This window comes from Microcaecilia unicolor, chromosome 7 (genome assembly GCF_901765095.1).
Source record: "Microcaecilia unicolor chromosome 7, aMicUni1.1, whole genome shotgun sequence".
In the NCBI taxonomy this organism is placed as follows: domain Eukaryota; kingdom Metazoa; phylum Chordata; class Amphibia; order Gymnophiona; family Siphonopidae; genus Microcaecilia; species Microcaecilia unicolor.
The window spans coordinates 111,619,347-111,644,209 of record NC_044037.1 but is presented as its reverse complement, the minus strand read 5'-3'; the positions used below and the strand labels follow the sequence as shown (position 1 = coordinate 111,644,209).

The following is a 24,863-nucleotide window of genomic DNA, read 5'->3' as shown; positions in this document are numbered from 1 at the left end:
TTATTTATTTATTTGTGACACTTATATCCCACATTATCCCAATCAAGTTTGAGTTCAATGTGGCTTACAATAAACAGTATAGGATACGTAAGAAAGTAATTTGTTGTAAGAATCCAATTTTACAATACAGTATCATAAATGTACTGGGATAGCTATGGATGTTTAACATTTAGAAAATCTATTATGAATGAGAAATAGTACATGAAGCAAAGAGAAGGTTAATGGTAAATAGAGTAATAACCAATTCAGGTAATAATTAGTTGTTTGAGATATGGTTGTTCTTTGTGAGGGTTTGTTTGAATAGGAATGATTTGAGGATTTTGTGGAATCTAGTATATTCCTGTATATTTCTTATTTTGGGTGATAAGGAGTTCCATCATTTGTAAATACTTGCATACACTCAGAATTCACACTAATTTACACCTTTGGAGGGGGTGTAAATATATGTATGGGCATTTGTGTGCTATCAAGGCTAGATCTGGGAGCCTATTTTGAAAAAGTCACAAAAGTGCTTTTCTTTTTATAAAATGGGCATCTCTTTGAATTTAAGCGTCTTAAAATTAACCCCCACATGAACAAATACAGCATAGTCATTACTACTAAGTATGGTCAGCAGTGACTAAAGAAACTTTTATATATCCCCTGTGCTTTTCTTCCCCTCTCCTTCAATATAAAACACAAAGAGCTCCTTTTACAAAGTTGTGGTAAGCACTAATATGTGCTTACCGCAGCAAAAATTGGCTTACCATGGGGTGCCTTGAAGGGTCCTGTGATTAATTTTGAGATGTTCATGCAGTACTCCCACGCTAAAAACTTTTAGTGCTGGGGGTGGAGAGTGGGCATGTTCTGCATTAATCAGTGAACACAGCTACATTGCCATGCTCTTACCGATCATTGTGTGCTTAGCCCGTGAGCTCTTACCACCTGTATAATGGGTGGCAGTAGAAGCTTGTCTGGTAATGGCAAAATTAGTGTATGGCCATTAATAAGGAAAATAGAAAAATTAGCCATTTTACCTCAGTGGTAAAAATGGCTTTAATGCGCGGGAATGACATGTGTAAGGCCGTACTAAGCCCACTGTTTATTGCTGTTTGGTAAAAGGGCCCCAAAGTAAGCCGAGAGGAAGGAGTACAGTGATGAGAAGGAGAAGCAGGTGGAAAGGACTGAGGTAAAGTTCCTCTGGTGGGTTAATTCTACGTTGTCTAATGCAGACTCCTTCCATTGTTTTTTCCAGGCATCTGTGCGTCTGACCCCAACCACTATGCTGTACTCTGGCCGCTCACAGGATGGTAGCCACCTTTTGGTAAGTAGAAGAGTTGTGATTCCCTCTTGTATAAGTGGCCTGCTCATCCAATAGGGTCTCATGTAAACCTAATATTTTGCAGTGGTCTGCTTTTATGACAATAATAGAATGTCCTCTAATCTTTTCAATGAAACTACTCTTACAGAAGCCAGTTTTCAGAATTTTCACAGTGCTGCAGGTACAAATCTGGAAGGGTTTGAAAAATCACCTGCAGTCTGTTGTGGGAAGTCCTTATCTTGTATACTTTGGAAATACAAAATACATACAGTAAAGCAGGTAGGTACAGGACTTAATTAGATTTCATTATCTTACCTTCTTGGAAATATCGAAGGTAGAGTACAATAAATATTGAAAGCACACAAATCTTGCCCTAAGCCCATACCAAGCCACACCTTTCTCCCCATAAAAACAGCATGCAGGCTTGTTTAGTATAGAGCTGTCTGGTTTTGCAGATCAGCCAGCTTTGTATATATAACTTATTCCCTTATTTATGATCTAGTAGGGCAATTAGCTAGCTTGTGTTTTCTTGACCTTTACATGGACAATAGACAAGCTTGCTTAGCCCTAGTAATGGGCTATAAACTTTAACAAGTGTCTGTCTGCTTCAAACAGGTTCTAAACATAATACAGAGACACTCAGTGAAGGACAAGTATGAGTGATAAGTATTTGAGGGAGGGAGGTTACAAAGGGCAAATGATGGATAATTGGGAAAAATACCAAAGAAGCTGAATTATGTGAAGGTGACCTTAGAGGTCAGAGTTGAAGAATACCAGATAAGTAAGAGAGAAAATATAAAGCATTACAAGATTGGATAAAACTAAGCTTCAGTTATCTGACAAGCACATCTTGTGGCAGTCAGGTTTGTTAAGCTTCCAGGGAAATACTTAGAAATAACAGAGAGAGATTTTATTTTTCTTATGGGGAAAGGAAGAAGCGATATGGATCACCTTAAAAAGAGATGATAGAACCTCTGTCCACGTGGGTGTTGTCTACAGACCTCTGACACAATTAGAGGAATTAGATAAAGATCTGATCGCAGATATTCAAAAGTTGGGAAAGAAGAGAGAGGTGCTGTTGCTGGGAGATTTCAATCTGCCGGATGTAGGTTGGAAGGTTCCATCTGTGGAATCGGAAAGAAGTAGAGAGATTGTGGATGCTTTCCAAAGTGCTCTGCTCAGACAAATAGTGACAACCCACGAAGGAGGGAGCGACGCTGGATCTGGTGCTCATAAATGAGGATAGTGTGTCAGATGTCCGAGTGGGTGCCCACCTGGGCAGCAGTGACCATCAAACAGTTTGGTTTGATATGACAGCTGAAGTGGAGGGCGGCCACTCAAAACTCAAAGTCCTGGATTTCAAGCATGCTGACTTTAGTAAAATGGGGGAATACCTGAGGAAGGAGCTGAAGGGCTGGGAGGATGTACGAGAAGTGGAAGGGCAGTGGTGCAGGCTGAAAGAAATTATAAATAGGGCCACAAACCTTTATGTAAGGAGAGTAAATAAAAGCAAGAGGAAAAGGAAGTGGCTGAGAAAATAAAGGCTAAAGAGTTGGCGTTCCTGAAATACAGAAAAGAAGAGGAACACGGAGAGGAATACCGGATGAAACTGAAAGAAGCCAAGAGAAAGATATGTCTGGCGAAAGCGCAAGCAGAAGAACAAATGGCTAGAAATGTAAGGAGGGTTGACAAAAATTTCTTCAGGTATATTAGTGAAAGGAGAATGACTAAAAAGGGAATTGTGAGACTGAAAGATACTGCGAACTGCTATTTAGATAATGATGAAGAAAAAGCAAATTTGCTAAATAGATACTTTTGTTTTCACAGAAGAAAATCCTGGAGAAGGACCACGATTCACTGGCAAAAGTACACATGAGAATGGAGTGGATATAGCACTGTTCACGGAAGAGAGGGTGCATGAACAACTAGGAAATCTAAAGGTGGACAAAGCCATGGGACCAGATGGGATCCACCCCAGGATATTGAGGGAGCTCAGAGAGGTTCTGGTGGGTCCTCTTAAAGATTTGTTTAATAAATCCTTGGAGACGGGAGAGGTTCCGTGGGATTGGAGAACGGCGGATGTGGTCCCTCTTTACAAAAGTGGTGATAGGGAAGAAGCTGGAAACTACAGGCTGGTAAGCCTCAATTTGGTTACTGGAAAAGTAATGGAGTGTGGTAGCCGTGTTAGTCCACTCTTAAGGTTATCAATAGAAATCAAACAAAATAAAACATGGAAAAGAAAATAAGATGATACCTTTTTTATTGGACATAACTTAATACATTTCTTGATTAGCTTTCGAAGGTTGCCCTTCTTCCTCAGATCGGAAATAAGCAAATGTGCTAGCTGACAGTGTATATAAGTGAAAACATTCAAGCATTACTATGACAGTCTGACAGGGTGGGAGGAGGGGGGTGGGTAGGAAGTATGCATGGGGACATCAAAGCATATCATTGATATTCTAACAGGATGGGACCCTCCCCTCACCTATCCACACCCATCCTGTTAGAATATCAATGATATGCTTTGATGTCCCCATGCATACTTCCTACCCACCCCCCTCCTCCCACCCTGTCAGACTGTCATAGTAATGCTTGAATGTTTTCACTTATATACACTGTCAGCTAGCACATTTGCTTATTTCCGATCTGAGGAAGAAGGGCAACCTTCGAAAGCTAATCAAGAAATGTATTAAGTTATGTCCAATAAAAAAGGTATCATCTTATTTTCTTTTCCATGTTTTATTTTGTTTGATTTCTATTGATAACCTGGAAAAGTAATGGAAGCGATGCTGAAGGAAAGGATAGTGAATTTCCTGGAAGCCAATAAGTTGCAAGATCTGAGGCAACATGGTTTTACCAAAAGGAAATCGTGCCAAACGAATCTCATTGAATTCTTTGACTGGGTGACTGGAGAATTGAATCGTGGATGTGCTATAGACGTAATCTACTTAGATTTCAGCAAAGCTTTTGACACGGTTCCCCACAGGAGGCTCTTAAATAAACTGGACAGGCTGAAGATAGGACATGACGTGGTGAACTGGATTAGGAACTGGTTGACGGACAGACGCCAGAGGGTGGTGGTTAATGGAATTCGCTCGGATGAGGGAAAGGTGAGTAGTGGAGTGCCTCAGGGATTGGTGCTGGGGCCGATTCTGTTCAATATATTTGTGAGTGACATTGCCGAAGGGTTAGAAGATAGTTTGCCTTTTTGTGGACGATACTAAGATTTATAACAGAGTGGACACCCGAGAGGGAGTGGAAAACATGAAAAAAGATCTGAGGAAGCTAGAAGAATGGTCTAAGGTTTGGCAATTAAAATTCAATGTGAAGAAATGCAAAGTGAGTAGAAATCAACGGGAGACGTATGTGTTAGGGCGGTGAGACCCCGACATATATGTTTGACCTCGTCGATTTACCAGCAAGGAATACAAAATGTTTGTCACGTGCTTTCTTGAATCTCCATTACCCCAATTGCAGAGGACTTAAATTTAAATCAATATATACATCTAGTTTCTCCTACATTTGTATGCAACGTTGGAATGCACTGCCGAATGCCAGAAAAAGAACACACGATTTGGCAGCCTTCCGGAAACTATTAGACTAACCTGTTCAGAGAAACTTATCAAAAGAACCCTTCTTAAAAAACAGGACATCAGAACTGTACCAGAATTAGTTAACATTGAATTATTCATATTTTGGTTACTTTATCACATTGTCATTATTGAACGCTTTTCACGACCCTTGATTTCAGCACCTGAAATGTATTGATTACCGATTTTTATTCTAATTTACTGTGTGCTCTATATACTCTGATTGGAACATTCTTCTGTATTTCTTATTCCAGAAATGGCGATTGCCACTACGGTATTTGTAAGCCACATTGAGCCTGCAAAGAGGTGGGATATAAATGCAGAAAATAAATAAATATGTACGGACGGGGAGAGGGATCTTGGGGTGATAGTATCTGAAGATCTGAAGGCGACGAAACAGTGTGACAAGGTGGTGGCCGTTGCTAGAAGGTTGCTAGGCTGTATAGAGAGAGGTATGACCAGCAGAAGAAAGGAGATGTTGATGCCTCTGTTTAAGTCGTTGGTGAGGCCCCACCTGGAGTATTGTGTTCAGTTTTGGAGGCCGTAGCTTACTAAGGATGTAAAAAGAATTGAAGCGGTGCAAAGAAAAGCTACGAGAATGGTAAGGGATTTGCGTTACAAGATGTATGAGGAGAGACTTGCTGACCTGAACATGTATACCCTGGAGGAAAGGAGAAACAGGGATGATATGATACAGACGTTCAAATATTTGAAAGGTATTAATCCGCAAACGAACCTTTTCCATAGATGGGAAGGCGGTAGAACTAGAGGACATGAAATGAGATTGAAGGGGGGCACACTCAAGAAAAATGTAGGGAAGTATTTTTTCACGGAGAGGGTGGTGGATACTTGGAATGCCCTCCGCGGAGGTGGTGGAGATGAAAATGGTAACGGAATTCAAAAATGCGTGCGATAAACATAAAGGAATCCTGTTCGGAAGGAATGGATCCTCAGAAGCTTAGCGGAGATTGGGTGGCAGAGCTGGTGGTGGGAGGCGGGGCTAGTGCTGGGCAGACTTCTACAGTCTGTGCTCTGAAAATGGCAGATACAAATCAAGGTCAAGTATACACAAAAAGTAGCACATATGAGTTCCAGAGGAGATCCGGGAAATTATAGACCGGTGAGTCTGACGTCGGTGCCGGGCAAGATGGTGGAGGCTATTATTAAGAATAAAATTGCAGAGCATATACAAAAACATGGACTGATGAGACAAAGTCAGCACGGATTTAGTGAAGGGAAGTCTTGCCTCACCAATCTAATGCATTTTTTTGAGGGGGTAAGCAAACATGTGGACAATGGGGAGCCGGTTGATATTGTATATCTGGATTTTCAGAAGGCGTTTGACAAAGTGCCGCACGAAAGACTCCTGAAGAAATTGCAGAGTCATGGAATCGGAGGTAGGGTACTATTATGGATTAAGAACTGGTTGAAAGATAGGAAGCAGAGAGTAGGATTGCGTGGCCAGTATTCTCAGTGGAGGAGGGTAGTTAGTGGGGTCCCGCAGGGGTCTGTGCTGGGTCCGTTGCTTTTTAATGTATTTATAAATGACCTTGAGATGGGAATAACTAGTGAGGTAATTAAATTCGCCGATGACACAAAATTATTCAGGGTCGTCAAGTCGCAGGAGGAATGTGAACGATTACAGGAGGACCTTGCGAGACTGGGAGAATGGGCGTGCAAGTGGCAGATGAAGTTCAATGTTGACAAGTGCAAAGTGATGCATGTGGGTAAGAGGAACCCGAATTATAGCTACGTCTTGCAAGGTTCCACGTTAGGAGTTACGGATCAAGAAAGGGATCTGGGTGTCGTCGTCGATGATACGCTGAAACCTTCTGCTCAGTGTGCTGCTGCGGCTAGGAAAGCGAATAGAATGTTGGGTGTTATTAGGAAGGGTATGGAGTCCAGGTGTGCGGATGTTATAATGCCGTTGTATCGCTCCATGGTGCGACCGCACCTGGAGTATTGTGTTCAGTACTGGTCTCCGTATCTCAAAAAAGATATAGTAGAATTGGAAAAGGTACAGCGAAGGGCGACGAAAATGATAGTGGGGATGGGACGACTTTCCTATGAAGAGAGGCTGAGAAGGCTAGGGCTTTTCAGCTTGGAGAAGAGACGGCTGAGGGGAGATATGATAGAAGTGTATAAAATAATGAGTGGAATGGATCGGGTGGATGTGAAGCGACTGTTCACGCTATCCAAAAATACTAGGACTAGAGGGCATGAGTTGAAGCTACAGTGTGGTAAATTTAAAACGAATCGGAGAAAATTTTTCTTCACCCAACGTGTAATTAGACTCTGGAATTCGTTGCCGGAGAACGTGGTACGGGCGGTTAGCTTGACGGAGTTTAAAAAGGGGTTAGATAGATTCCTAAAGGACAAGTCCATAGACCGCTATTAAATGGACTTGGAAAAATTCCGCATTTTTAGGTATAACTTGTCTGGAATGTTTTTACGTTTAGGGAGCGTGCCAGGTGCCCTTGACCTGGACTGGCCACTGTCGGTGACAGGATGCTGGGCTAGATGGACCTTTGGTCTTTCCCAGTATGGCACTACTTATGTACTTATGTACTTATCTTGTTGGGCAGACTGGATGGACCATGCAGGTCTTTCTCTACCGTCATCTACTCTGTTACTATATACTGAAACTTAGACTGATATAAATAAGAATTCAATTTTCTGTAACACTGGGATAAAATAATTTTCATTGTAACCATTTATTAACTAATAAATGTAGCATTATTTTAAAAGAGAAAAAACTAAACTCTGGAGTGTTTTCCTTTGCCAGTAGGGCTTTCTTTGTCTCTTCTGAAGTTGTTCAGCTCCCCCTTTAGAGGCAAGTGGGGGGGGGGGGGGGGGGGGGGGGGGCTATACAGGCTGTAGACAGTACACATGTTTTTTTCCACAGGAGTGATGAGCAAAAAAATGTTTATAGGGTGTTTGTTCTGAAGATAATCTATTGTTAAAAACACAGAGCAGCATCTACTATGCCAGTAGCTGTCTTTAAATTCCCAATAAGTCCAAAACACTTTATATCATAGTCCATATGCCCAACATGTTTTGGTATCTAGTGCCTGTTCAGTGGCAAATTGACAAGTATATTTGGATAAACAATCCACCTTAGGGTAAAAATGAAAATAGGGGTATAAGAATCGCGTTACAATACCATACTCTGTTAAAAAAATAAGAAATTAAAATGTACATTAAACAGAGAAAAAGAAGAGGGTCTGTGTGACTTTCTCTCAATTTAATGTCATATGTCTTAATTTGTATTTCTTTTTAATAGAATATGGCTTTGTAATGTGATTCTTATACCCCTATTTTCATTTTTATCCTTAGGTGGATTGTTTGTCCATAAATGTTTGTGAATTTGCTCATGAACCAGGCACTAGATGCCGAAACATGTTGGGCATGTGGACTATGAGCTCATTTTCGAAAGAGAAAAACGTCCAAGAAGTGTCATAAAGCAGGATTTGGACAAATTTCTTCGCAAAATGCCCAAATCGGTATTTTCAGAAACTGTTTTACAGATGTTTATCTATGCAGTTTGTCCGTAGTGCATCCAAATCACAAGGGGGCATATTGGGGTCATTTCAGGGGGGGGGGGGGGGGGATTAGGGTAGACTTAGAGCGTTCCTAACACTTTGGATGTTTTATAGCCATAATGGAACAAAATGAAAATGGCTAGGGCTAAAACTTAAACATTGTGATGTAGAGCTGTTTTTAGAACGAGTAAGGCACAAAAAGGGTGCCATAAATGACCACATGACCACTGGAGGGAATCGGGGATGACCCCCTCCCACCTCCCAAAGATGTGATTAAAAATAGTACTTACTGGACTCTGTTATAGCCAGTTCTATTAGAGCAGCAAGCAGGTCCCTGGAGTAGTGTAATGGTCGGGGCAGTGCTCTGTAGAGGGGACCCAGGCCCATATCTCACTCTACCTGTCACACATGTATGGTGGAAAGTGTGAGCCCTCCAAAATTGACCAAAAACCTACTGTACCCACATAGAGGTGACCCCTTCACCATAAGAGCTATTGTAGCGGTGTATAGTTGGGGGCGGTGGATTTTGGAGGGCTCAGCAGACAAGGTAAGAGGGTAATGGTGATAGGTGTACCTGGGATCTTTTGTATAAAGTCCACAACAGTGCCCCCTAGGGTGCCCATTGCTCTTCTGGGATGTCTGTGTGTGGCCAGTCTTCTAAGACTACTGGCTCCTCCTACATCCCAATGGCTTGATTTTGTTTGATTTGCAGTTGCTTTTTTTTTTTTTTTTTTTTTTTTTTTTTTGAAAATGGACCAAAAGATAAACTCGCAGAACACAAAACCATCTAACGTGGTCATTTTTGAAAAAAAAAAAAAAGATAAAACGTTTTGCTGTTTCAAAAATGGCTAAATTTCCTATTTGGATTTGGGATGTTTAACACAAAACATTCAAAGTCCAGCTTAGACGTCATGTCGTAAATATCCCTCAAAAGAGTTTTGGACTTACTTATTTCTGTTTTTATTAATGTTACAAGAATTTAAAAACAGCTACTGGCTTAGTATATGCTGCTCTGTGTTTTTGGCATTATTGTTTTTCAACATTTGGACCTTTTTTTTTTTTTCCTTGCCTATAATCTGTTTATATGTGGGAAAACTGTTTGCAAACTGCTCAATAATATTTGCTAATTTGTTTTAAAGGCCCTTCATCGTTCAGCAGGTGTTTACCGGGTTTAGTTAAAACCCACCAGAATCTTGAAGTGGATGCATTGGCACCAATTTCCACACAAAGATTTATTTATTTATTTATTTATTTATTTACTGTTTTGGTATCTCTCTATTTATGGTCTATATTTTTACTCTGATTTTAATTAATAATTTTATTTATTTTGCACATTGTTCCATCACCTGAGAATATGAATACAATATATAAGATAAAATCCAGCTTTTGCTATAAAATAATTTATTTGTTGCCTAGTGAATTTTAGCCAAGTACTGACTGTCTGTTTCTTGATGAAGATTTTTTTTTTTAAATTACAGAAAAGTGCCCGCTATTTGCATAAAGAGCTCCCAGTTCGAATTGCACATCGTATTAAAGGTTTCCGTAGCCTACCCTTCATCATTGGCTGTAACCCCACTATTCTGCATGTGGTAAGTACTTGCCTCTTTTATATGTTCATATGTTATGTTTGTGGAGGGTGAAATCTGCCTTTCTCTCCTCTGTGCTATACTAAGTCTTTCGTTTAGCACTATCTGCAACTTTTATTTCATTTTTTGAATATAATAGTCACTTGTAGCAGATCTACAACCTTGGCATGTGTTCTTTTGTTGACTGATTTCTTCCCAGCTAATACTCAGACAGTGGTGGTGAGCGGTTTTTTTAAACTCTGACCACCACTGCTAGATTAGCCCAGATACTCAGTGTTGGACCATGTCTGGGCACCAGCACTAAATATCCAGGGCTAATTAAAAGGGCCTTGGCCACTTAAATCCTGGCTGATAACTTGTTAATTGGACACAAGAATTGAACCCCTCTTTTTGGCAATGGAGGGATCGCTTACATGACTTACTTATGATGGAGCTCCAGGACTCCCTGCTTTAACCTTAAGACACAAAGCAACTTTTATCTTACCTGGGAAGGATATATTAACACATTGTCTCACAGGGCGAGGAGTCATATTATTAATAAACTTGGAGCATTGTCTAAGCTTCCCTCGGCGACTAATGGAAACTGAATGGGAATAGGGACTTTTCTTACTACCTTTTAGGGATTGGGAAAGAACAGTAGAGTAGACCTAGGAGGGGGGAGGGAGGGTTTAGGAGGGGGGGTAGTAGGGGGGGGGGAAGCTCATTTGGAGGTACATTAGCCCTTTTTCCAGTCTGTTAAAGACATCTTCCAGGGAGGGGTAGGAGGGCCATCAGAACACAGGCCCCCTGGCTTTCTCACGGAGGGGAGTAAGATCCCACATTTTTGCTTGATTTTAGTTCAATGCTTTTGATTGTGCAATGTAAAGCTGACACCTGAAAGTGGTTATACTTTGGGGGTTAATGCATTTGAATATATGTTGTCAATTGGTAGAAGGAAAGAGATGGGGGGAAAAGGGTTGTTGATAAATTGTTGTTAATAGACCCTGTTGTACAAAATGTTAGCTATTAGTAACATAAAAGGGGGGGGGGATAAAGTTAAAAGATTAATGAAGATGAGTAATATCGCACAGTTATCGTACTTAGTGTATGTTGGTTGATTGTACTGATACTTACATTATGTAAACACCATTTTTGTGCTTCATTAATAAAAACTGTTGAAACCTTAAATCCTGACTGATATTCAGCTGGGGCCTGCAGAAGACAGTTGTGCAGATCCTGGCTGAATATTGGCCAGGACCTGCATAACTTGTTTGTTTTTAATCCCTCCCCCCCCCACCCCCCGGCCCATTCATCACAACCCTCCCCATCCAGATAGACCCCCTTCTCAGGTCTACCTGATATCACTGGTGCTCCAGTGGGGTCGATGGGAGCAGGAGCGAAGCCCACTCGCTCCTGCCTCTTGCTACTGCGAAAAGAAAATGACTGCCATGACCTCACGGTAGTGAGTTGCCATGAGAGGTTGCGGCAGTCATTTTCTTTTCACAGTGGCAAGGGGCAGGAGCGAGCTTCTCTCCTGCTCCCATAGACCCCACTGGACCACCAGGGATATCAGATAGGCCCTGGGGGGTGGGGGGAGAGGGAAGGAGGAGTGCATCGGGAGTGGGGGGGGAGCAAAGTTATGCGGATTCTGGTCAATATTCAGTGCTAGGACCCGCATAATGAACTCGGCCAGGTTTGGACAGCTTTCGAGCTGTTATAACCTGGCTGAGTTAGCTATGTGGGTCCTGGCACTGAATATTGCCGGCTCCTGCATAACCACTGGCTCCTCCCCAGTGCTACCCCCTGTATTGCTCCTGACCTGCCCACTTTCAACATGGTCAGAGATGATATTCAGTGGTTAACTGGTGATATTACCTGGTTTAGTGCCGCTGAATATCAGCAGTTAGGCAGTTCAGAGCAATTTGAGCAGTCAGGAGCCTCTCTGGCCTGCTTGTATCACTTTAAATATTGGGCCCTTCATTATTAAAGCATTCACCTTCAAATAATTGATTTAAGATTGTCCATTATATGGGACTCTTACTTGGGGCTAGAAGTTAGAGGAGTGCTCCTTCTGTTATATGTGCGCTGATGATTCATAAAGATTGGAAGTGAACAGCCATGTTTGATATTTCAAATTTCAGAAGGGTGTGACCCTTAGATTCTAAATACTGGGGAAGAGGAGGAGGCAATGGGTGGAATTCTCAGAGGTATGGTAGATGCTGATATTTTTAGGAAGTTAACATTGTTGCTTTACCACTGGGAACCCTATGCTCTGTGTGAAAGGCAGGATAGTATGCATTTGTATATGGAAGATTCTCTCTCCTGCACAACCCCATATTCACTCTTGTTCTCTTCGTTTGTTCTTTCTTTCCTCCTTTTCTACCACTTCCTGTTACTCTTCTCTTACCCACTTTCTTTCCCTTTCCTTTTAATTGTACTCTACCCCCCCCCCCCCCCCCCCCACACACACACACATGCACATTTGTGTTTTTTGCCATTTGGACCCTCTCCCTAACTGTATACCGCCTTGAGTGAATTATTTAAAAAAGGCAGTAAATAAATCATAATAAATAATATGACACTTTGTACAAATTACCCCTTTTGAATCTTGCCTTTGAGCTGGTTTGGTGCTTCATCACTTTCCTCCCACAGGTAGCCACTGAAGCAGGAGGTGATTAGGCATGTTCCTGTTGCCTCTTTTGAGCTTGCAGATCCTCATCTTCTGACAGTAAAGACTGGAAACCCTGCTAGCATTGCAGTGTTTGCTACTGCTGTGACTGACTGGGGGTTTGGAAAGCATGAGCAGTGGATTTGGAAGCTGCCATGAATCAGGAAGTAAGACTGGGTCACAGTACTACTGAAAGCTGTCTCGGAGGATTGCAACCAGGGACAAGGGCAACAGCCAGTAGTGGGAAGTGTCTTGACTATCTCCTGCCACTGCCAGAAAACTAAGGGGGAAAGATTTCTGTTAGCAAACTGAAAATTATTGGATGCTGTGGGATAGGAGAGTGATGTAACACTAAAACTAAGCAGGGCAGAAATGGGACCCGGGCAGGGGAAGGATCTAAAGAGGATGTTTAGCACGTGTGTCTTATTATAAGAAAGACCCACATGGTGGCACAGTAAAAGCTGCAGGGCCAGTAGGTTTCCTACTGTCTTGCCTCTTGCATAGCAAGAAGGGGGTGTGAGTGAGAGGTGACTAGAGAGGAGGAGTGAAATAAAGATAGGGAGAAATGGGTGGGGCTAGGAAAGAAGGACATGGGTAAAAGGGGAGTGTGAGAAAAAGTAACGGAAAGTGGGTGGCAGAAAGGGAAGAAAATAGAGGGTGAAATAGTATATGGTAGTGAGAGGTGGGGGGTGTACCACACACACAGACACGATACCTTGCCATTTACATATGCCCTGCTTCTCCAGAGGCAGATGTTGGGAAAGAATGTGGGGGAGAAATACAGTGTAGATTTCTCATGATTGTGATAGTATTTTCTAGGGAGTTGGAAACTCTAACACTCTACCCCTCTGTCTTTCCTCCTCTACAGCATTTCTAACAGTACCCACTGGCATTCACAGACCTGGCTCTTGTGATGTTACTGTTGTCTAACCCATAGGGAAAATAGGAATGAACTTCACTTTTAAGTGGGAGCATGTTGGATACAATCTGTGTCTCAAATTTACTGCTAATGTTGGTCTTAATGTGCCAAAAAGAGGCCCTTTATAGAGTCATAAGGTGTAATTAAGCAATATGTCAAGGTGTGTTTGGAAGTTTTTTAATCACGCTGGTGGTGCCCAGTGCAATTGAGACTGCTTCTGCATCATTGTGCCACATGTTCTTGGTCTCTTATTGTAATTGTCACTTAAGGAACTTCTCTTTCTCCATATATATATGGCACTTCTATTAGCAATGTTATTCTTGTGTTTTTCTTTTTATCGTTATGTCCAGTTTTCTGGCATCAAGCTTTGTGGGACTGGAAATGTCCCAGATAAGTACATTCTCCGAGGACAAGCAGGCTGCTTGTTCTCACATGTGGGTCGACGTCTGCGTCTGCCCAGGAATCGGCATTTTGCAAGCAAAAAATTAAAAGTTTTGCTAGAGTCTTCTGGTGCACACCGTGTATGCGCAGACTGATTTCCCACCCGTCGCATGAGCGTTCCCCTTCAGTTTTTCTTTTTCCGCGTTGAGGTGCAGCAGTGTTCGTTTCTGCTCCTCTTCAGGCCCAGGAAGAGTTCGTTCGCTTCTTGTTCTTTCATATTTTTTTCTTATAAGATTAAAAAAAAAATAAGGTTCCCGTAGTTTCCTTTAGTTTTTTTTTCCCCCCCACCTATTTTAAGTTTTCTTCCTTTTTCGTCGTGGTCAGGTTCTCCCCATTTCTCTTTTGTGCCTTTTTCTGTTTTTAGGCACAAGCGCGTCTTTTGATTTCACCGAAGCCATTTTTCCTTCCATGTCATCGAAGACACCCAGCGGCTTCAAGCGTTGTACTCGGTGCAACCGGATGATCTCAGGTACCGATACCCACGCTTGGTGTATCCAGTGCCTTGGGCCCGACCACAGCCCAGCCGCTTGTAGTCTTTGTCTTCGTAAGAAGAAATGGACCCAAGCGTCTCGAGAGGCCCAGCGAGAAAACCTTTTTGGGGCTCAGTCCGGTCCTTCGACATAGACATCGGTACTTAAAGGTTGGTTGTTCCCAACTCTTTTTTTTTTTCTATCAAACTTTTATGTTTTTATTTTCTTAATTAATAATTTATCTGCTCCATACACATTGATGCCAGCAGACACAGTGGGGTTCCAATCTGCAAAATTTGGCAGTGTAACACAATCCCTGAAAGATACAAACTTGCATATTTAATAAAGTTGTAGAGATTGAGCATGTAAGTAATTTAAACCACAGTGGAGGCCAGTACGCAAAAATCAAGATATTCAGCTTCTTTTTTTTTTCTCTCCCCCTCCCCCACTGCTTCATATAGGTATTTTGAAGGGGCCCAATAAGCAATACATTCGAACAAGCCATCATCTAACTGACCCAGGTTTAAACAGTCATTTCTCATAAAGAAGAGGGTTCCTAACAGACTGTAGTTCTAATATTTTATTAAGGAATTTTTGTACTTAACATGCATAAATGTTTTTGTAGACTGGTGCCCAGCATGTATAAATGTGGCACGTAATTTCTAGTGCCCAGTTGTTTATGGTTATTAAAGCTTGATATACTGCATATTCTAAATATATGGATCTATGTGGTGTATAGTAAAATCAAATGTGAAAATATTAAAAGAAAGAAACACCGTTAAGTATAAAGGATGGGCAAAGCATTCATCTGAGGACATGCCAACTAAAGTGTTCCAGAAACCAACCACCAGTCGACAGTCCTACATGGACCAAACTAAAAAGCCTGGGGTGCTGCATCTCCCCTCTGGGTGCAGCGTCATCTCCCCCCCCCCCCCCCCCCCCCCCCAGTGCATCACCTCCAAACCGTCCCTCCTGCATTGCTCTTACCTCCTGAGGTGATAGGAGCAGCCTCGTGGCTGTCGGCTCCGCCGGTTTCCTGCTCCCTCTGCCACGGAACAGGAAGTAACTCCCTGCACCCCCCTGCAGCATGCACCCAGGACGGACCACCACCCCACCCTCGGTACACCACTGCCCTGGAGTAGCCTAGTGGTCAGTGCAGTGCTCTGTAGAGAACTGGACCCAGGCCCATATCCCACTCTAACTTTACACTTGTGATGGAAAGTGTGAGCCCTCCAAAAACCTACTGTACCTACGTATAGGTGGCACCTTCATTGCTATTGTAGTGGTGTACTGTTGGGTACAATAGGTTTTTGGTGGGTTTTGGAGGGCTCCCCATGCAATATAAGGGGGTAATAGATATGTACCTAGGACCTTTTATGTGAATTCCACTGCCGTGCTCCCTAGGATGTCCCACTGTTCTGCTGGGATGTCTATGTGACCGGGCTATTAAGAATTCTGACCCCTATACGTTCCTTTGTGCATTTTTTTTCCCCTTGGCCATTTTTGTTCCAAAAGTGGTCCTAAAAGATGGATACACTTAGCACAGAAACATTTAGCAGATGTCTATTTTCTAAACAAAAAATTGGATGTTTTGCTAGTTTGACAATGGCCATGTTTGCTACTGGATTTTTGGACGTTTTTTGCAACACATCCAGATTCGAGTTCAGACATCATATCTGAAATGCCCCTCCATATCTTTTAGCCTTACAAATAAAACATGCTGCACAGTTCTGGAGTGTTTCTAGTTGTTTGGGAAGAAGGAAGACCAGCATATATTGTGTTACAATGGTTCGAGGGGTAAGAGAAGTGTGCAATGCTGTATGAAGGGAATCATAGTCCAAGGTGAGATGTACAGATCAGAGAAGACGAAGTACTGAGAAACCAAGTATAGTTACTTCAGAAATTTGTTTAAAGGATAACTGTGAATCAAAACAAACTCCCAAATAACAAAAGGAGGAAACTGGATGAATAGGGAGACCAAAAAGGGTATGGGTACAGGTAGGTTGGGATAAGGGGCCAGAGATCCAGCAAGCAGTCGTGTTTTCTGGGTTCAATTTCAATTTGTTAGTAGTGAGCCACACAGTGAGAGCAGAAAAATAGTCTTGAAGAGGTTGCAAATCAATATTGAGGGGAGGGGGACTGGAAATAGTTATATCATCTGTGTAAATGAAAAATTTAATATTAAATGATTTGAATAAGAGTAGCTAATGGACTGTTAAAAAGATTGAAATGTAATGGAGATAGAACTGAACTTTGAGGAACACCACGTTTAAGAGGATAATGAGAAGAGGACGTAGAGTTGAAGTAAACTATGAAAGAGCGGTTAGATAAAAGAGAACCATCCGTGAACCAAACCAGAAATTCCAATGTCAGATAAATGAGAGAGAAGAGTGATCTACCAGATGAAAAGCTGCACAGATATCTCAGAATATAGTAAGTGCAATATTGCCCTTGACTAAAATGCTATGAAGAATTTGCATAATATTCAAGGAAAGGTCGCACCATAGAGTAATACACAGGCATTATAATATTCTTTGTCTTAGTTTCCATCCCTTTCCTAATAATTCCTAGCATTCTAATTGCTTTTTTGTGTCCTTGACTGATAAGAGGGCGTGCAAGTTACAGTTGCAAATCTGGACCTTACTGGAGAAGACGAGATCAAGAGCCTGAGATCATCTTCAGTTCCAGTTCTTCTTTCTCTCCTCCCCTCCTCCCTAATTTTGTTGGATATGAGTGGCTTGTTCATGTTTTCTTTCTTATCACTCAGTGACGTTCCTTTTTGCTATGTTTTTTATCCTGTACACCACCTTGACCTCATTGAGTGATAAGAAAGAAAACATGGACAAGTTACTCACTGCTGTCCCGGTGGTCCCTACAGAGCCAAGGTTAGAGTGTGGTATTGCCCCTGTGGGGGAAGTGAGGACTTCCATTCCCAAATCTAAGGAGAGGTGTGATCCTGAAGATGGACTAGATCTTGATCATAACAGATGCCATTGGCTGGGAGTGGTGGCTTGAGTTGATGGTGTGTGAAGCATCTTGACAATCAATCAGCTGGAGGCAAGACTCATGTGTGTAGTGCTCCTAGCCTGCCTGCCTCTGAATTGGAACAAGGCTGTACAGGTTCTTTCATACAACGCCACAGTAGTGGCTTATGTCAGTTGGCAGGGAGGAAACAAGAGTCACCTCATATGGGAGGAGGTCAAAGTGCTCTTCTATTGGGCCAAGTGTCACCTTTTGGATCTCATAGCAGCATGTGTGGCCAGAATATAGAAATGTACAAGCAGGGTTTTTTTTTTTTTGGGGGGGGGGGGGGGGGGTAGCAGTAACATCTTGGACTCAGGAGAGTGGAATCTGGTGGGAGAGGCCTTTGATCACATAGTACACCAGTGTGGAAGACCGGTCATGAATCTCATAGAGACAGCCGAGAATACAAAGATTCCCAAGTTTTTCAGTTGATTGAATGGCCGTTAGTAAGCAGCATTGGATGTGTTGTTGCACTCATGGCCCTGAACCTGGTTACTTTACATGTTCCCTCCGTGGCCCATACTGGGCAGCATCATTAATAGGCTAGAAAGCCATTTGAAGTGGGGGGGGGGGGGCTGTGTTCTTCATGGGGCTGGTTTGGCCAAGAAGACCATGGTAAGGGATCTCAAGAAGTTGAGGTTTGATAATACTTCAAACAATGGAGGACTTCTTCGTTCAGGGTCTGATCAGGATGCCAGGCCTGTTTCCATTCTGTCTTATGGCATGGCTCTTGAAAGATTGAGACTCTGGAAGAGAGAATATTCCAACCAGATCATAGCTACTCTCCTGTACTCTATGAAGACTTTGACCCCTTTGGTTTATATCAGGGTGTATCTTTGAGGTGTAGTTCCCTTGCTGACCTTGATTTCAGAGATTTTGGATTTTTGGCAAGATGGTTTGGACAAGGGATTGGCTTTAGCTTCCCTCAGGCTGCAGATAGCAGCTATCTCATGCTGTAGAGGTTTGGTGATGGTGTGGTTGTTAGTATTTCACCCAGATGTGGTGCACTTGCTGAGGGGATTGAATTTCTTGCGCTCTACTCCCCCCCCCCCCCACCCCATTTGGTCCTTTTAGTTTTGCTGCAGGCACCCATAGGGAAGCCTCCTTGAAGGATATTATACTGAAAGTCGTGTTTTGGTGGCTATCTGCTCAGTAAAGAGGATTTCAGAATTGCAGGTGCTCTCATGCCTTCCTTTCTCCCCAAGGTGGTGTCCATGTTTCACATAAATCAGTTGGTCTCTCCTGGGTTTTCAGGGTACTGAAAGGGGAAGGTACTTGGATTGACTCCATTGATTGGACATCTGGCAGATTTTATGCCACTGTCTGAAGAGGATGGAGGAGTTTTGGTGCTCAGATTAGCTTTTTGTTTTCGTAGGGACAAGGAAAGATAAAGCGTCCTGGATTAAGGAAGCTATTGTGTCAATGCTGAAGGCCCACTTTATCATGGACCGTACATGGTCTGATTCCACCGCGGAGATTTGCAGGGCAGTTACCTGGTTGTCATTGCTTTCTTTTTTGGGCCATTACTGTTCAGATATGTAGGCTTCACAGAGTGCAGCGTTTGAGGCTTAAGCGCTGGTATCGAGTTTGTCTGGGTCCTGCTCTCAGTAAATAGTGCTTGAATACTTCCCATGCATCTGGACTTGTCTGGAGGGATGATAAGGAAGGAGAAACTGGGGCTTAATTGTTAATTTACTTTCCTTGAGTCCCTTCAGAACCTGCCTGTGGCTTTTTATCGTGGAGAGTTGAATGACAACGTTTAATGGTTCTGACTTTTGTGCATCCTGCAGCATACTGAGGCCTTGGGTATGAATGGATATTACACTTGAATTTTGGTTGTTTCTTGTTACCTTGGTTTGTGGGGAAGTTGGTTACTCTTTTGCCTTATCAAAATACTGACTAGGAAAAGACTTCACAAGATATATAGGGTAATGTCATTGGTTTAGTGCTTCTCAGTCTCCATCTGCTAGTAGAAAAAGGCATAACCATTCATCTGACTGGTCTGTGCAGGGACTCGAGGAAAGTAAGACCTTCTCTTTTTTTGCACTGTTGGCTTCCGATTGAGGCTAGAATCCAGTTCAAAATATGTACTATTATTTTTAAGATTTTAAATGGTTTGGCTCCCTCTTACATCATGGGCCATTCTTCTTCATAAGAGTTTTATTACTTTATCTGACAGTTAAGGGGGTTAAATCTTGAGAGATGTTTAATTTGTCAATTTATTACCAAGCTGTAATGATATGGAATTTGTTGCCAATTTATATTTGAGTTATTGCTGATTATTTGATTTTCTGCAATTACCTTAAAACCTTGCTGTTTAAGAAATTTCTGTCCTAGTTATGAAGGATATCGATTATTTAATTTTGTAATTCTTGGATTCATTGTGTCCAATTTTTTGTTGATGTGTAATCCGCATAGAACTTGATAGTTTGTTGCAGAATAGAAACAAAATGTATGTAGCATAACACCACTTGATGCTTTTTCTAGTGGAATCAGATATGAATGTCTGTCACTTAGGAATAGTGAGCTCAGAAAAGACCCCAAAACTTTTATTTACTTGGGTTCCCTTTGTCTAATATATTTTATTGAAATATCAAAAAACATTTGTTGTGATATATATGCAATAATACAGGAAATTTTTTTTTTTTTTTTTTGGGGGGGGGGGAGGGACTTTTTCATTTCACTTTATATTGCATTGTGATTTTAAAAAAATGTATTTTGATTTCTGATGTTTCCTATCTTTAAGCTGCTGAGTATCCTGTGAAATCAGCAGAATATATAGTGCTTTATTTTAAATAAACTCTTTTTTTCCTTTTTCTTCAGCATGAGCTATACATCCGAGCTTTCCAGATACTGAGCGAGTTCCCACCAGTAAGTCACCTGCTGAATTGCCGTGATCAAGGAGAATGCCATTTAAACAAAAAAAAAAATCCAGCTGGCAGTTTTTACTGTTGCACTGAATAATGGTGCTCCTGTCATTCCTAAACTTCCCTTGAATTGAGAGAGATGGAGATTTTCTCATTCGCTTTTGTTTTTCTTTCCACAGATCACAGACCAGGAAATGGAGAGCCAGTATTGCAAAAACCTACGCCAGCTATTGGATGACCACAAGGATGTGGTGACACAACTGGCAGAGGGATTACGAGAAAGCCGCAAGCACATCCAGGTAACCTCTAAGAGTATGTGGTAGATGGACCTAGGGCTTTCTCCCTTTTTTTGTATTAATGTAAATGTACAATCAAAGATAATACTTTGAAAAGGAAACAAACAATTAAACCAGGTATTATTACATTCAATGCATGGAATATAATAACAAAAAAAGAAAAATGAAGAAGAAAAATAAGGATTATAGTCCACAATGGAGTGGGACAAAAATCAGGAAAATACCATAGGAAGATGCTGTATTAAGAGAAGAAAAAAAAAAAGAAACTTTCAATAAACAAGGAGCAATCAAATCCTCTTGCATAAATGTCTAATATGTTGTGAAATAACATGTTCACCCAATTAGTTTATAAACCTTAGAGATACACCTTTGCTTTCCAGAAAAAAAAACTTTACTGAAACGTTTCACAGAAAACATAACGATTATTTTGTAGAGCAGTGATTTTCAATCTTTTTCTTCTCACAGCTCACTTACAAAAAGTGCAAAAATTGTCAAGGCACACCATCAGTTTCTTAAGGATATCATTTAACAAACGAGTATTAAGATTCATAGGATCGATTTATCTACTCTGCAGCAAGGAAAGAGGGGCAGCCTGGCCAACAGTGGAACAAAAATATAGAAACTTTTCCAAAGTATGGATCCAGTAGATCCCAAACAAGTACAATGTCACTTTAATCAGATATCTACGCCCGGGCCTGCATGCTTACAGAAATAAGGCTTGAAGGATCTCTCCTCTGTTACATCCTGTATCGGCCCTTAAAGACATTTTCCACAGCTGCAGCGAAAACTGCATGTGCGACAGAGATCCCAGGCTACCCAGCAAGAAGGATGGCAAGCACGACCTACCGGCTGCTTTGTCAGCTCTGCACAAAGTATGTTTCTCAGGTAGGAAGGAAGGAAACCCAAGGGAGTGGGATTCCTGTCACCCTAGCAACACTTTCCAAACAGAACCAGCACAAGTAACACCAGCTTCAGAGATTAAGAAAAGAAAACCAAAGCTGGCGACCTCTCTGCTGCTGTCCCCAGCTGAAACGCGACTCCTACTTCAGCTGCTGGTTGTATTTCTGCTCCTTAATGACTTTCTCCTGCGCCACTGCAGCCTTCAACCACAGGTAAACCTCTCAGCTTCTTCTCCACTGCACTTTTCCCACAGCGACTGCAGTGCTCCCAACTGCCAGTAGAGGATGCTCCCAGCAAGAAGCCCTCAATGGAACCCCCCCCCCGGAACAAATCCATAGTGCAGTAGTTACAAGTTCAGACTATTAGTAGTGGGCGCTCCCAGAGATATGTTGTCAGTGCAACGTGGCTTCTGTGGCTGACACGAATCTACAATGCAGCAGTAAGCCCAGACTTCCGAAAGAAGGTGCTCACTCTCATGAGAACCCCGCAGGAACTATCTCCAACCCCATGGGATCCCTGCGGACATGGAGGGGATTCCCCCAGACTCCATAGGATTCCTGTAAATCCTGTTCCCTTGCAACTCTCCACCGCGGCAAACCTGGAGAGTTCCTATGGTACACTGGTTGAAAAATGTTGTAGAGTAATCAAATGTTTACATGGAAATCTGTTGAAAGGTGGCTCCAAAAAAATTATGAATTGTTTTAATTCAAGAAAATGCCTTCTTCCTTAATGAAAGCTTTAACTCCCTAGAAACTTGTCTTTAGCCCAATTGTAAAATTTGGCGATTGCCTCCTTATCGTGTAAAAATACAAAAGAAACTATCAAAGTAGGTTTCTTTCTTTTTTTATTTTTTTTATTTCGTCCATTGAAGATTCCCACGTAGATGAAACATCCAGTGAAGCCAGTCTTTCTCCAGATCTAATCCCTTGAGATAAATGATAAATTTTCTGTAAAGGTGGAGACACAGTTTCAAGATATCCCAAAATTATAATAAGAAACTTAAGAAACAAATCTTTCACAGACAAAAAGTCAGATTGTGGAAAGTTAAGAAACCTTAGATTCCGATTCCAGTTGTTCTCCAAATTCTCAATCATTCTTAAGAATAACGCTTTATCTTGAGAAATAGCAGTACTGTAGATTTTTTTGTCAGGTGTAAAGTTTTCCAATTTTTCAGGTCTAAAGATTTGTAAATTCACTTTCCACATCTTTCAAATTGTTCATAGAAAATAATGTAGTAGCAACAAATGAGGATCAAACCTTGTGAAGATTCTCTACTGCTGACCAGAGTGCCTCTAATGTTATCCCCAAAGGCTTTCCATAGGCTGGAGGGAACTACTATATTCTCCGTTTGTTCTTCATGGCTGGAACCTTTCAGATTATGGTCAATCTTGGTGTGTCTTTCCAAGCTTGACATTCCCACCCCCTTGGGCAACGGTGCGGGTTTGACTTGGCCAGGGATTGACTGTAACCCTTCTCACATCTTCAGGAATCGCCCTAGATGACTACTCTGAACACGACTGCTGCAAGCTGAGAGCACCTGACTGTGGAAGGGGTTCAGGACCAAGAGGGCTAAGCGATAAATAGCTTGCTAAATTGGGACTGTTCCTCGACCCAACAGCAGCCCTTGCCAATTACAAGAGGAGCCAGAAAGTTAGTAATAGTGATTTGGCATTGAGAGACTGAAGGTAACGAGGGAGGAGGACCACCCTTTGCCTTACCCAGAAGCTGAGGCAAGTTTGAGTTTCAAGTTTATTAATATTTGATATACTGCTCTTTAGATATTATTTTCTAGGCAGTTTACAATGTAGAAATAAAGGAAATGTAAGGAAATACAATAAATTCAGCAAAGAAGGAAAAACTTGATAGCAGAGAGTAATAAAGCAGCTGCAGGAGACTGGGAGTCCATCATCGAGCATAAAGGCAAAGAACTATGGAGGAGGTATGCATTTTGAGATTTAAAAAACAAACAAACACTTTTAGACCTTATTTAAATCTTACAAAAGACTCCTCAAGCCGTAAAGCAGAGGGGAGGGCATTCCACAGAGTAAGGGCCTATTACACTAAAATACGAGAACGGGAAAAATTATGGTAGACGGTACGAAGGGAAGGGACTGTGAGGTTATTGGCCTGCGAGGAGCGGAGGGCCCTAGCTGGAGCATAAGATATAAGTAAGCAGGAAAGATATAAAGGAACGCCAGAATGAAAGGCTTTATGAACCAAAGTGAGCAGTTTAAAAGAGATTCTTGAGGTGACAGGTAACCAATCTTCTTTCATAAATGGTGTAACATGTTTGAAATGTTGGACGATTTGTAGACGAATTACTTGTTTGCAAGATCCGTAAAGCAGTGAGTTACATTAATCTAGCTGGGTCATTACAAATGAGTGGATTAAGATACGAAGAGCTGGTTTGTCAAAGAGATGACATACTGAGTGGATCTGTTTGAGTCTAAAAAATGTTTGACTAATGTTGCTCTACTACTACTACTTAGCATTTCTATAGTGCTGCTATGGTTACGCAGCGCTGTACAAGTTTAAACATGAGGAAGGACAGTCCCTGCTCAAGAGAGCTTACAATCTAAAGGTAACAAACTATGTATTGAGTGTAGTATCATGAGTGGGAAAGGTGGTTAGGCGCCAAAAGCAAGGGAGAAGAGATGGGCTTTGAGTAAGGACTTGAAAATGGGCAGGGAGGGCGCATGGCGTATGGGCTCGGGAAGTCTGTTCCAGGCATAAGGTGATGCGAGGCAAACTTTGCCTGGCAATTCAAAATCTCATCGAAAAGTATTCCTAAGACTCTAGAAATGACAAGGGTTATTGGTGTCCCTGCTAATAGAATTAGGGCATCTCCTGTGACCAAAAAACATGCTATGGGATTTAGGTCTATTCAGCTTAAGTTTATGGGTTTCCATGATATTGGACAGGTTTTGATTAAGAGTTGCAATTTAAGCCGGGTCATCATTCATAATACTGGTCAGAATTTGAATGTTATCAGCATAAACAAAAGGTATCAGGCCAAGAGACTGAAAGTATGAGAGAGGGGGTAGAAGATACTGAAATGGGTCAGGTCCAGAAAGGGATCCTTGTTGAACACCAGAGGTGACTGTGTAGGGTCTAGGTATGGCATTATGTGGCATTGTGCTAATGAATTGAATTGTGTCTGTCTGAAAGATAAGAACAAAACCATTCTAAGGCAGTACCTCTAATCCCTACATCATGTAGTCTATTTAGAAGTAAGGAATGGTCCACCATTTGAATGCTGATGTTAGGTCCAGTGAGATGAG

At 41.8% G+C, this 24,863-nt stretch overlaps 1 protein-coding gene across 1 annotated transcript in view; it reads left to right on the top strand.

Moving 5' to 3' along the window:
* The window catches only part of LOC115474420 (3-methyl-2-oxobutanoate dehydrogenase [lipoamide] kinase, mitochondrial-like), a 171,084-nt gene that overhangs the window by 70,431 nt on the left and 75,790 nt on the right, over positions 1 to 24,863 (top strand). The window contains 4 exon segments of the mRNA XM_030209872.1: positions 1,235 to 1,303; positions 9,911 to 10,021; positions 20,343 to 20,390; positions 20,566 to 20,685. Coding sequence (XP_030065732.1) covers positions 1,235 to 1,303; positions 9,911 to 10,021; positions 20,343 to 20,390; positions 20,566 to 20,685 — 348 coding nt within the window.